Source organism: Ornithodoros turicata, chromosome 2 (genome assembly GCF_037126465.1).
Source record: "Ornithodoros turicata isolate Travis chromosome 2, ASM3712646v1, whole genome shotgun sequence".
NCBI classification, from domain to species: Eukaryota; Metazoa; Arthropoda; class Arachnida; order Ixodida; family Argasidae; genus Ornithodoros; species Ornithodoros turicata.
Window position 1 is genome coordinate 11,756,997 of NC_088202.1, and position 14,053 is coordinate 11,771,049.

The window sequence follows — 14,053 nt, forward strand, 5'->3', positions numbered from 1 at the left end:
TTTGTGCACGGTGCTGAAAACCAAGCAGCGGATGCCCTTTCCCGCATCGAGGCCGTCCGTGTCTCCGGCGTCACTCTCGACGACATCGCGGAAGCACAGGCAAATGATCGAGATCTCCGTGATTATACGTCCGCTAGCCCCTGCAGGATGTCCCTCCAACTCAAGTACATTCCTCTCCCCATGGCTCCTTTCGACATCGCCTGCGACGTTTCCGGTGATTCGCCGCGCCCGTATCTCCCTCCTTCGCTCCGTTTCCCAGCCTTCCAGAGCTTCCACAGCATTGCTCATCCCGGCATCCGGGCCACCCAGCGTCTGTTGTGTTCCCGTTTCGTCTGGCCGGGCATAAACGCCGACGTGAGACGCTGGGCACGATCCTGCATGGCCTGCCAGAGGGCCAAAATAACCCGTCACACCAAGTCGCCCGTCGGCCAATTTCCCCTGCCCGACGGCCGCTTCCGTCATCTCCATGTCGACATCGTCGGCCCCCTACCACCCTCCCGCGACTATCGGTACCTTCTTACCATGGTCGACAGGTATACCCGGTGGCCCGAAGCTGTGCCCATCCCAGACATGACCGCCGACACCGTAGCTCGGGCGATCGTCTCTACCTGGATCGCCTGCTACGGATGCCCCATTCGAATTACGACCGACCAGGCCAGGCAATTCCAAAGCGCCCTCTTCAAGACTCTCATGACCCTGCTGGGAGTTCACCACATCAGAACGACTGCCTATCATCCCGCCGCTAACGGTGCTGTAGAGCGCTTCCATCGCCAGCTCAAGGCATCGCTTATTGCTCGCGAGGCCCAAGTCACCTGGGTAGATCATCTGCCGATTGTGCTGTTGGGCATTCGTTCTGCCCTCAAGCAAGACCTGTCCTGCTCCGCTGCAGAGCTCGTCTTTGGAACGACACTGCACCTCCCCGGCGATTTCTGGCTCGACTCCCAAGCCGAAACTCGGCAGTCTGAATACGTCGAGTTACTTCGTCGCTTCTTCCGACGCGGTGGTGGTGGTGGTGGTGGTGGTGGTGGTGATAGGGCTTGCCGTTGTCGGCCTCACGTATGTGGGCAACGTCACGCCTTCTTCCGACGCCTTTCGCCGACCGCCACCAGGACCCCCAATGCGAAGGCGCACTGGCACGCAGAAGCGGCCCCGTGAGCTCGCGTCCCATTTATTGCGCTCGTTGTCGATGGGCGATGGGCGATGCTGATAGGCGGCTGCTACAAACATATCCCCCCCCGTAACATTGTCTAGGTGCATGGCTCACACATCATGTCGACCCTCACCGCCCCCAAGATGCAGTCTTAATTGGGAGCTGAATCGAAAATCGATAAAAATCGTTATTTTTGCTCAACCGAACCGAAATTATTTTCTCTACCGCTGAACCGAACGGGAACTGAACCGAAATAAATCTGAAGCAGATACCGATTCACTATGAACGCCGGGTTCAGGTGGAACATTCGCCTCAGCACAGCAGTCCTCCAGTCTTCTCTTCAAACAATCGAAATCTATGCTTCACACCACGTAGCGGAGTTTCAATGGTTCCACTACGTTCTTGTAACTCATTTCGAGACAAATCAAGCGCTTTCATTCAGCGCATTCAAGAGCTGAAACGCACTTGAACCAGGGTTCAGCGTGGTGATATTTTCTTTCACTGCACCTAGATTCCTGGAACTGCTCCAAGTCGCAGGCGAGACTAGACATGGCAATTTATCGTGGTTTTGTTTTTGTCTCGCACGCCTTGTGTGCATCTTTCACCCTAATAGTAGTCGTCTACCCTAATTAGTACAGTTAGGGTAGACGACTACTCGTACCCTAGGGACGCGAGTAGTTTTACCCTAATAGTCGTCGCTCATCCATGAGAATGCGAATTTAGTACAAAATACTGCTCACTCATGAATGGCGCGCATTCGTGGCACTGTATACTTATTTCATGAGGAAGTTAAAAAATGCAAATGCAAAACGGCTAGCTTGATTCATTCTGAATTTCATGCATCCATTTAGGCCAGAACAATTCGACGAAATTTCTCCCACGTCCCCTTTCTCCCGCATTTGTTTATTTATTGCTCAGCAGATTCTGCTGCCTTGTTGTCAGAAATGTAGTTTCGTGCACTCGCAAAATTTGCTTCTGAGCTCGCTTCCTAACAGAACTCAACGTACCATTCCGCCACGTATTACAGTCTACCTTTTCACTCCTGTCGACGCACTTATAGCTTGTCACTGAGAACGTGTTAGCCAAATTTCTTCTTGTAGAATGCGATGAACTCACGCTTCAGTCCGGCCTAAAATTACGGTTGCATTGTAATATCAAAAGTTACAATTTTTAGCTTCGGTCAACCCGTTGAAACCGGTTCCAACCTCTATCTTTTCTGCTGCAGACCTGAACCTGAACTGAACCGAAACGCTTAAGTCGAACCTGAAGCGAACCCCCCAAAGTGTAGGCCCTAGTCCCTTGACAACAATACGACAAACACCGCTCATTCTCTGACGACACGTGACCAGCGTTTTCAGCGACGTCAATCTCTTCCCGATTTTCTCTCTCTCTCTCTCTACGCATACGCCAATTCGGACAATTCTCACGTGCAATAAAGCGGACCTGCATGTACCTATGAGCAAAATTTGAAGCGCATGGAGCAACGCGTCTCTGGGACAGGCGGCGTCGAGCAAAAAAATGTCGCGTCTTGCCCAGTGTCTCATCTTGCGCCACCTTACTCTAATATCGCCAGAAACGCTTCAATTTGCGTAAAACATATCTTTCTTGGCTGGTTTCTAGCGCTTACCGAGGTCAGATCTTCGGTGTGGGCCTCAGAAACTCCTCTAGATCTACGAAATCGCATTTTGTGCTTGGTTCACTTTTGCGGTCACCTCAAACGTGTATTCTGTCATTATGGTCTAGACAAATATATCTAAAATTAAGACATCGAAAAATACTTCTTCTACGTGAAGCCATCTATCTCTCACACGATTTTTTGCCAGCTATGGTTAGCCGAAAAGAATCGCTAATATTTCAGGTACAGTCTGGGTACGCAATGTAGCGTGCTCACTGAACGAGTACATAACACATAACCGGGTCGGAACAGAATTACCCTGTCATGCGGCGGTTCGAGAAACATTGATGACGGATGCACGACCACGTAAATTGAGTTCAGATTCGCGTCGCACACCAGTTTCAGCAGCCATCGTCTCCCTTTGCACTGCTCGTCACAACTGGACGGTGCCACGCGAAACTATGCAACGGCCGTGCTCAGCCCTCACAAAACCATCACGAATCGAAGGACGGACTTCTATTTTTTTGGCAGTTCCTAATAGTGCGAAACCACATACCACCAAACGTTTCTTCTCAGATCTCAATGTGGCGTGTGCTAGGCACGAATGTCGCAGCGCTGGCGAAAACCGTGCCTGGCGTGAACCGCAGCTGCGGCTCATACAAAGAATTTAAAAGTGTGCGGTTATCCTTTGCCTATACAGGAAACCGTGCTCTGCACAGTGCCGCAAATCCAGGTTGTCACGCTGTAATCGGTGCTGGTGTACCCAGGCCGGAACTTTCGCAGTTTTCCTCCTATTTCGTGATTCTTTTGTGAAAATTTAGACCGTTATATTTTAATTATTTTTTGTTCCAATGTCTCATGGAATACTTCAACAGGAAAATTTGCAAGACACGTAACTTTCGTAATCATTACAGGAAAAATAGGGGAAGGATGCGCTTTTTCCAAAATTCGCTACAATCGAGCGCAAAACACGCATTGAAGAGGTCAGAGGAGGCGTCTGGGACCAACGCACTTTTATAAAACGAGCTTTCCTGTAAAAAATGTCTCGAGGGTGTTTTTCCGTATACAAGATGTAGTCAAATATCCGTATCAAAGTCCGTGTAAAAGATGAAGTCGAGTACACGAAAATGTTGTTAGAGTCACTATACAGGAGTTACACTGCATGTACAGCACTTATGTAATGTCTTTTAATGCGCACAGCGGCTGTCCAACTATGCCTCGAGGGCACCAAATCACTTCGTGCCATGGCCGATAGGTGTTTGCGCGTCCTACATTTCGAACCCGCTCACGGGTACCTCCACGGGTACCTCACTCACGCTACCTCACTCTGCTCACGGGTACCGCCGACGGGTACGCACCTGCGGTACTTCCTTGTTCTGGGTATAGCGATATATAACTCGATTGTAACGCTGCGCGAGCTCCCCTCGTTTAATACTAATATCTACTTTTGGTACCAATAACGCGTGCACGGACTGCATGTTGCCGTATACCCAACTGTCTTTGGCGTCAGTATCTGTCGCTCATATGGTCGCTGTAGACTTGCTTTCGCATGCAAGCCGCTTAACAGTACCCCCGACGCCGTCGCACGGCCCCTTTCCATGTGAAGGGGCAAAAAGCTCCACGTAACCTCAATGCGGAAATCTTGGTTCTTATTTCTGTATTGGGACGATGCACCGTCGCTGAAGTAGTTTATCTCGGTAACACGGGGATGTTTTCCTTAATGTACGCAGACAGCCATGGGAGACGCAGATTTTGCGGGTCGGATGCGGATGACAAGCTCAGCTTTGCGGATGTGGGTCGGGTGCGGACGTCAAAAAGCTTATCCGCGCAGGGCTTTAGCTCACGCGACAAAAAGTATGACTTAGACCTGGCCACCACCGCTAATCCCGAATCTCTGTCGCCAGTACCGTGCGCACCGGAACCAAGGTCGTAAACTTACGCGCGTTATGCTACAGAAAAAAACACCGTAGGAACCCTGTGCCACAGGATATTGCTTGCACATTGAAACCCAACCAGACCAGAAAAAAATTTGAAATGAAAAAAAATTTAAACAGGAGCCCAAGAAACAAAGATCGAACACGCCACGGAATATACGCAAACGCCATTTCGTAGAAAATTGACGTTTCACAGAACGCCGATTCATTGAACTCCGTTTCATCGAATCTGTGGCCGCCGCTCTTTCTTGCAGCAAACTGTGAAATACGTAAAAGGCTCTGCTGACCTAACCTTAGTCAGTCTTCCCAACGTGTGAAATACGTAAAAGGCTCTCCTGACCCAATCTTGGTCAGGCGTCGATGAAACAGCGTTCGATGAAACAGGGGATACCATTTCGGACCATGGGCGTAGCATGTGAACATAGTGCACTCTTTAGTAAAAGTCGTAATTAGAAATGGGACGGATCCAGAATTTTACGAATCCGAATCCGGATCCAAATCCAAGCCAGGTTCCGCAAAGTCCGCGAACCTTACGAATCTGGAATCTTTCGCATCCTTTCTTTGAAAAGAGGTTTAAAAGCCAGAAAAAGAAAACTTCTACTGAAAACTGTTTTGAAGCAGAATATGATACATTTATTTAAAGTAAATAAATAAATAATAGTGCAGTTTCAGGAGGAAATATACCCGTAGAGTTCTTCTGAAGTGTAATTTATTTAACATGCTGTTCAACAAGTACAACAAATATATAAATTCTCGAGTCTGAATTATTTCCATAAAACGAAGCAACTATCAAAAACATAACCATGTTACTTTTAAACTTACAATTTAACAGTTCCTGCATGAACTCTTACAGTCTAGAGCAAAGTAAACAAACAAACAAGAAAACACCCGACCGCCAATGAGGTTTTTTGGCGAACTCCGGAGGCGCCAATTTGAAGAAGAAACAAACAAACGTGGTTGGTGGATTCGAAAGATACGATTCGCCGTTGTGTGTACTGGGATTCGGACTCCCGAATCTCGAATGCCTGCCTAGGATTCGAGGATTCGCGGATTCGATTGGCACATCCTCAGATGTAACGGTTGTTCTCATATGTCATGATAGGAACCTCTGAACACCCACACAACGCCTCCAGAAAAAGATGTGGTAGGGAGTGGGAGTTTGTACTCTTCCCCACCTCCCCCGCAGAAGCGCCCCCCCCCCCCCCCGTTGGAAAAAAATATTGGGGACGCCCATGTTTCGGACGTATCTTCTGGCTTCTCCATTGCGTGTTTTACACTCGAATTTAGCGAACTTTGGAAAACGCGCATACTTTCCCTATTTTTTTCTGCAATGAGTACGAAAGTTACGTGTCCTGCGATTTTTCCTGTTGAAGTATTCCGTGGGATCTTCAAATAAAAACATATTCATTAAAATTTTATGGTATGATTGTCCACCAAAAAAATCGCGAAATAGGAGGAAAATTACGAAATTTCCGGCCTCTGTACACCAACACCGATTGTAGCGTACCAACTGAGATTTGCGACACTGTGCAGAGCGTGGCTTCCTCTATACGCCAAAAAAAAACGCACACTTCTAGGTGCTTGCTGTGAGCCACAGCAGCCGTTCACGGCATGCACGGTTTTCGCCAGCGCCGCGACCTTCGCGCGTGTTCTAGCACGCGCCACATTAAGACACAAGAAGACACGTTTCGTGGTATGTCGTTTCGCACTATCAGGAACTGCCAAAAAAAATCGTAAAAAATCGTGATGTTTTTGCCAAGACCGAGTGGGGCCGTTGGATCGTTTCGCGTGGAACCCCCAACTGCAATCACGAGAGATTCGAGTAACCTACCTGCGTACACGCTGTCGGCTCCGATCTTTCCGCACGAATGGTAATATACCCCATCCCTCACTGGCCATGAACCCGAGAAAGCATTGGATGAATGAAACCTTACCGCGTCATTGTCTTGCCGCAAGCTGGAGGATTCTCCTTTCGCGGTACTTTGCCCGTAAGGAGCGGTGTCGTCTCCGAGCCTTCATCCATCGTGGGGCATTTGAGGGAAGCCTCTTCGCTTTCATACAGGAAAGACTAATCACCACGTAACGTAACTGGAGCGACGTCACAGGTGTTTCTATATAGGTACCGGCTCGTTGTCGGTTCCATGACGGACTTCGACCAGATTGCGATGGCAACAAAGATTGCCTTATCGCCTGACGGTCAGATATTTATACATCATGGATGGGGCAAGGGCATGTTCAGAGTGCTTGCCTATATAATCTTACAGGCTTCCGCATATTGGAGATACGCGAGGTTATTATGTGCAAGGCTGAAGTGCAAGGTGCTGTTTGGAAAACATAGTCTTAAATGCCCCTGTCGAATGACTAGAAATTAGTATCAGCTTATATTGTCGCTGCTCTAAATAGTAACATAGAATTTCATGATATCGCGAGTTTGATGCCAGCGGAATATTCCTGTGCATCCCGGCACCGCGAGTGATGGATTACTCCAAGTTCCCGAACAATTGAAGGTGAGCAAATGTTGAAACAATATCTTCCAGCACTCTTAAATACAATTACTCTAGAGTTATCACAATGTTCCAGGCGCGCCATTTTAAAGCATTCCATTTCCTCAAAACAGTTTTTACAACATTTTATAGATATTTACAGATTATTTTAGAGCATTAATTTATATGTTGTTGTTGTCTCACAGGGGGCGGGTCGAACTAGCTTGCCGTTATTGGCCGCACTCAAGTGGGCATCGTCACGACTATAGCAAAAAAAAGAAAAAAAAAAGAGGGGGAGAGGAGATTTGACGATTTCAAAGTGAGGCATAGGCAGGATGACCGATACTGATGGGACGGAGGCACACTGTATATGAGAGGTGTGCTAGAGTGGCCTTTACGCGAGGCCCGTTGTCTCACAAATATGCAGTGAGACACTATGATTGACCAATCAAATTGTAAGCAAATATCCTACTAGTGTACTAATAGTGTACAATCGTTTAATAAATTTCCTCGGACAACTATATGTTCCCCTAATGTATGCATATAGGGTAAGGTCTCGCTTGAACTGCTTCTCGCAATGAACTGCTGACATTCTCCCCCAGTAATGCTGAGCAGAGTTAATACAGCGCTCGCTTTCCGCATGCCTCGACATACCTCTCGTCAAGATGCCGCATTTGTTCATAGAATGCGCCTCGACGTGGCCATTACAGCGCAGTGGCGTTACCGCTTGAGACAAGTTGACTCTCCCCAATGCAGTCACTGCGGTGCTGTAGAAAATGTGGAGTACGATTTTCTCCATTGCCCACACTACCAACCTTCCCGAACCGTACTCTCCGGATCCCTTAAAGGTACTGTAAAGCAGTAGACAAGCATGATATGCCGGTGATGTGACTAAAGACTTTATTGCTTCTAAATACCATATGCGGAACCATACGACCGACAACGCGCTATAAATATTTTTAGTTTGCCATGAAAGATGCGGCGTTTAGTGGACTAGTGCGACGCCTGGTGTCAAACAACCCCCTGTACAGCGGGCAACACTGAAAATTGGTGTTACACACTATATTACATCGGAACTTCGTTATTTTAGTAACCATATTATTAGTTTTCCTCTTTACCTATGCATTCTGACACCCCTGTTAACAGTTTAACCTGTTAACCCCTGTTTTTGCGAAGTTACCCAGCGCTGGCCGCTGTTCGTTGGAGGCTCTCCCTACTTCTCTGCTGCGCCTGCGCGCTCCTTCTGTTCGCGGCCTCTTTCGAACGAACAAACTCTCTCTGTGAACCTCTGTGAACAAACAAGTCCCGACGCTGTCTGGCTTCTTGAACGTCTGACATTTTTTTCAACGGCTCAGCATTTCATTTCAGTTCGCTTATCCGTTTATCCTCAGATGTGGATCGTTGTGTGGGTTGCAGGGGCGGATTTTATGGTGGATTGTCGTGGATTGTTATGTCGGGCCCAGTGTTATACGCATGCAATGTGGTTGCCGCCGTATGTGTCAGGAGTACGGATTCATTTCGAATACCTAGTACAGTGCTGCCCGTAATCTTTAATTGTAATTTTCTACTTAATTGCACCGTCGATTGGAATGAAACTTGCGCAGTTTTCTGTCCTGGTGGCTTGGACTATCGAATAGCCACACTAAATGACATTTGATCGGTGCTGCTTTACAGTACCTTTAACGAACTACACTCTCGCCCCCTCTTTGTCACAAAATTGCTGTGTTCCTGGCCACATCGAGCCCACTAACGATCTGCCCTCAAAGCTCTCTTTACCTTTCTGAATACCATAGAACTTCGATCCTTATTGTGAAGGGGCTCATTATTTCATTTGCCGCGTCGCCACCAGCAATGGGGTAGAGTATCGCCCCTGGCGATGAAACTCCCCAATAAACGCAATAAAGTTGTTGTTGTTAGGGTAAGGTGGGGGAACACATTTTTTGCTCGACGCCGCTTGTCTCAGAGGCGCATTGCTCCGTGCGCTTGAAACTTTACCCATAGGTGGCTCTGCATGTCCGCTTTATTGCATGTGAGAATGTCCGGATTGGTGTTTGCGTTGAAGAGAAAAAAATCGGTTACTTCTGCCTGGAATGTAAAGACCCGCAAAAAAGGCGCAAGTTTCTGTAGTGCTTTTTTCTTTTTGAAGCTCTGCAGCAGCGTCTCGCAGGCTTATTATGTCAATGTAAGTTAGGATCCTATTTCTCTATTTATTCATCTAGATACATGCACTCCAAAATATATGCACTCTTGGTTATCCGATGTCTAACTGAAAAATTAATGCATCCGATGATATGCACGGGGCAACACGCGACAACTTAATGTAATTTAAATGTAATGCAATTTAAATTTAATGTAATTTAGAAACTGATAAATGAACTATTAGGTGGCTTCATGCTTGTTCCTCAGGGATTCCCCTTTCTCTTTTCTTTTTTTTGCATATTGCCTAGGATTTTCCAGCAAATTTTCGTGTTTCGTAGCATATTTCCAGCAAAGCAGAAGGGCACCCAAAAGCGAGCGACCAGCGACACACCCGGCTAGCGATGCCTTGTGTGCAAAAGAGGGTGGAGGGCAATAGAATCGGGTTTTGTGTGGCTTATTGCACATCATGTGGGCGGTCAATCCCAAAATTGGCGGTCACCCTCCCGCCGGCGCACTCCGTCACTATACTCAGCCGCTATGCGGGAAGCGGCCTTACAGGATGTGAATTCAATGGGAGACAGCGTTTATGCCAATTAACAGCAAAACAGAATAAAATTTTTAAGATGTCATCGTCTAATAGAGAAGAACACCATGTAAAGAACCCCTGGAGACATGAAAGGCGCCAGCAGAATATAAGCCTAGTGCACCCTGGCCAAATGAATTTTAATGCATTGCGCCTATGGGGATTCCGTGGATTTTTGCACAGCGCCCATGTTTAGACTACGATTTTTCGACAAAGGCAGTCAAATTTTGGAAATGTCATCGCCTATTTTCGTTCAGTACGTCCTCCAGGCCACATACCAACCACGGCACGATGTGTGAGTGTTAATCCTGATGCACCCAGGGCCTTCAAGGTTGCGACTCAGACAGGGTTCCCCTCCGAGGCGCTCGACGGATTAAGTCCCAGTATTACTGTAATACGCATGCGCTGAGACTGTACGGCCGGTCTGAAGGAGTTCGAAAGGCGAACGGTCATTTTTTCCAGAACTCGAAGGGGCTGACAGAACAGACAACTTTATTTTGAGTGAGTAATATACAAATGATACCGTTTTGTATTTTATATTGCTTTTAGATTAAACTATACAACTTGATAAAACTGTCCATTTCGAGTGCCGTTTTGGAAGTGATTTTGTCAAACGCGACCTTTCAGGGTGCAACAGGAGAACACGGTACAGGGTTCAAACCCCGTGATCTTACTTTCACATATACATATTACATAATCAGCTTAGGGTAACTTTATTATCGTCGTTATATCAAAGGATATTAAGCCCCGAACTTGATGAAATTCGCCATGTGGCCGTTTTGGAAGCGATTTTCTCAAACGCGACCTCTCAGGGAGCAACAGGGGAAGATACCGGGTTCTAACCCCGTGATCTTACTTTCACATATTCATATTACAAATTAGTTTAGGACATCTTTAATATTATTGTTATATCCAATGATATTAAGCCCCGAAGGTGATGAAATTGGCCACTTAGCCATTTCGATGCCGTTTTGGAAGCGATTTTGTCAAACGCGACCTCTCAGGGTGCAACAGGGGAACAAGATACGGGGTTCAAACCACGTGATCTTACTTTCAGATATACATACTACAAAATTAACTTAGGACATCCTTAATATTATTTTTATATCAAATGATATTAAGCCCCGAAGTTGACTAAATTTGTCCTTTGGCCATTTCGAGTGCCGGTTTGAAAGCGATTTTGTCAAACGCGACCTCTCAGGGTGCAACAGGGGAACAAGATACGGGGTTTAAACCCCGTGATATTACTTTCACATATACATACAACAAAGTCAGCTTAGGACATCTTTAATATTATTTTTATATCAAATGATATTAAGCCCCGAAGTTGACGAAATTGGCCATTTGGCCATTTCGAGTGCCGGTTTGGAAGCCATTTTGTCAAACCCGACCACTCAGGGTGCAACAGGGGGACAACGTACGGGGTTTAAGCACCGTGATCTTACTGTCACATATACATATTACAAAATTAGTTTAGGACATCTTTAATATTATTTTTATATCAAATGATATTAAGCCCCAAAGTTGACGAAATTGGCCACTTGATCATTTCGAGTGCCGTTTTGGAGCGATTTTGTCAAACGCGACCTCTCAGGGTGCAACAGGAGAACAAGATACGGGGTTCAAACCCCGTGATCTTACTTTCAGATATACATACTACAAAATTAACTTAGGACATCCTTAATATTATTTTTATATCAAATGATATTAAGCCCCGAAGTTGACTAAATTGGTCATTTGGCCATTTCGAGTGCCGGTTTGGAAGCGATTTTGTCAAACGCGACCTCTCAGGGTGCAACAGGGGATCACGGGGTTTAAACCCCGTGATCTTACTTTCACGTATACATACTACAAAATCAGCTTAGGACGCTTTTTGCTTAGCGAGTGTCGTTTTGGAAGCAGTTTCTTCAAACGCGACCTCTACATGTACGCCCTGGCACCAGGATTAATGGGGCTTCGCACGTTTTAAAGGGCTCGATGTGCTGCCGAACGTTGCGGTAGCCTCTGTTACAATCCCAGTACATTTGTGTCATTTGAGTATTTGTCAGTGAGTCAGTATCATTTGAGTCATTGTAAAGGGCCTTGCTGCCGCCTTTTCCAAATTTTGCGGTGGTTTCCGATGCAATCACAGGAGAGGGGCATAACATAAGCCGTGGCGTCGATGTGTGTGAAATGTCTGCCACCATGATTAAAGGGGTTTTTGTCCGTTTTAAAAGGCTATGCTGTAGCCTTTTATGGAGTTTGCGGTCGCATCCGTTTTAATTCCAGTGACTTTGGAACTATGATACAACGGGTATCGACCGTTTTAAAGGACTCTGCTGCCGCATTTTCCGTATTTTGCGGTAGTCTCTGTTACAATCCCAGTAGAAGGGCATAGCACAAGCCATTGATGACATGTCGTCGGCAGCATGATCCAAGGGGTCTCGCCCGTTCTGAAGGGCTATGCTGCATCCTTTTCCGATATCTGCGGTCGGCTGTGTTATGATCTCGGTAGAATGACATAGTATAAGTTGTTGATAATATGTCTTTGGCAGCATGACACAAGGGGTTTTGCTCGTTTAAGAGGGCTCTGCTACCATGTTTTCCGAATTTGGCGATCGCCTGTGTTATAACTCCAGCAGAATAGCATTGCACAAGCCACTGATAACTTTCTTTCTTTCGCTCCATGATACAGGGAGTATCGCCCGTTTTAAAAGGCCTTGCTGCCGCTGTATCCAAATTTTGCGGTCCCCTCTTGCGCAATTCCGGTAGAAAAGCATATCATAAGCCGTCATGAATATGCCTTTGGTACCACGATACAAGGGGTTTCGTACGTTTTAAAGGACTCTGCTGAGCATCATAAGCCGTTGATAATATCTGTTTGGAACCATGATTAAAGCGGTTTCGCCCGTTCTAAGGGGCTCTGCTGCGGTCTTTTACGGATTTTGCGGTCGCCTGTGTTACAATCCCATTGGGAAGGGCAATAGCATAAGCCGTCTCGAATATGCCTTTGGCACCATGATACAAAGGGTTTTGCCCGTTTTAGAGGGCTCTGCAGGCGCCTTTTCCAAATTTTGTGGTCACCACTGTTAAAATCCCAGTACAAGGGCCTAGAATAAGTCGTTGATAATGACTTGGCTATGCATAATACACCAGTGACGCTTTGTGGTGTATTCCTTGGTTGCCCCTGCCATCATCGGGGTTGCAGAAAGGTTACTTTTTACTTTTCTCAAAGAAGTTGGCAAGTGATGCAATGTTTCAGAAGGATACTGTGGGTCATTTCTTGCAGGTCGACGTGTACAAGCGAACCATGGACTTCTTTATGCGTGCTTCACTTCGAGAAAAATTGGTTGATTACCATGAACAGTGAAATTCAAACGGCTTCGTAACGGATATGTATTTTCATCTATGATGTCTTTTCCTCATATTTCAGCACCAGTGCTCGTAGGTGTCTGTTGCCGTGTAAATGTTCGGACTGCCGGCGATTTGCCGTGCAAGTTCACTTTTGTGCCCCGTATCTTGGCAAGTTTTTTTCCTTGCCATATCGGGCTCTCTCATGCTGAATTCAAACGGAAGGTATCAGCTTTTAGGCGGTTGCGCAACTCGTATCAGCAGCGAAGAGGAACGACAATTTCTTCTTTGTCATTGTTGTTGCGGCTGGCACTATCATCAATGCGCTAGAAGCCAAGATGCGGTACCCGGCGTGATAAGATGTCTGCGGGATTTCCAGTGGAACGAACCATAGGGTGGTATATCTATATGGATACATCTATGGGTATATGCATTGGTGTCCAAGCTGCATCGGGAAATCTCATGAATTACAGAGGAGTGGTTGGAAAAATTCAGGGGGAGTGTACACCTCCCTGGGGGGTGGGGGTAATGACCCTGCACAGGACCGCAATTATAGCAAAGTACCTTAGCGTAAACAGCTGAGCGCTATAGTTATTAGGCATTCGCATATACAATTGGTCAATGAAAAACTTCACTTGACACACGAACAGAAACAAATGAGCTTCTTTTCCAAATGAGACATTGAAAATTTGAAAGGCGTTGCAAGTTCTTCGTGCATAGTTCTTCACGAACGATTATCCCAACGTTCAGGAGCACTGAAATTGTCGGTTTACACACTGTATTGTTGATTTTGCTTGCATTTTCAACGTGAAAAAGAAA

General features: G+C 46.4%; 1 protein-coding gene and 1 long non-coding RNA gene across 5 annotated transcripts in view; one reads left to right on the plus strand and one right to left on the minus strand.

The window, feature by feature from the left end:
- Window positions 1-14,053, minus strand: part of LOC135385201 (neprilysin-1-like) — a 142,235-nt gene that overhangs the window by 74,242 nt on the left and 53,940 nt on the right. The window contains exon 1 of one of the 4 annotated variants that reach the window (XM_064614399.1): window positions 6,634-6,827. The exons of the other annotated variants lie outside the window; for them this stretch is intronic. Within the exon in view, the coding sequence (XP_064470469.1) occupies window positions 6,634-6,722 (89 nt within the window). The 5' untranslated portion in view covers window positions 6,723-6,827. Of the gene's footprint in view, window positions 1-6,633; window positions 6,828-14,053 lie in introns of those variants that run through there. 4 annotated transcript variants of the gene reach the window in all.
- LOC135385202 (uncharacterized) overlaps window positions 6,935-14,053 on the plus strand; it is a 62,622-nt gene continuing 55,503 nt past the window's right edge. The window contains exon 1 of the long non-coding RNA XR_010420343.1: window positions 6,935-7,206. This is a non-coding gene — a long non-coding RNA (uncharacterized LOC135385202). The remainder of the gene's footprint in view (window positions 7,207-14,053) is intronic.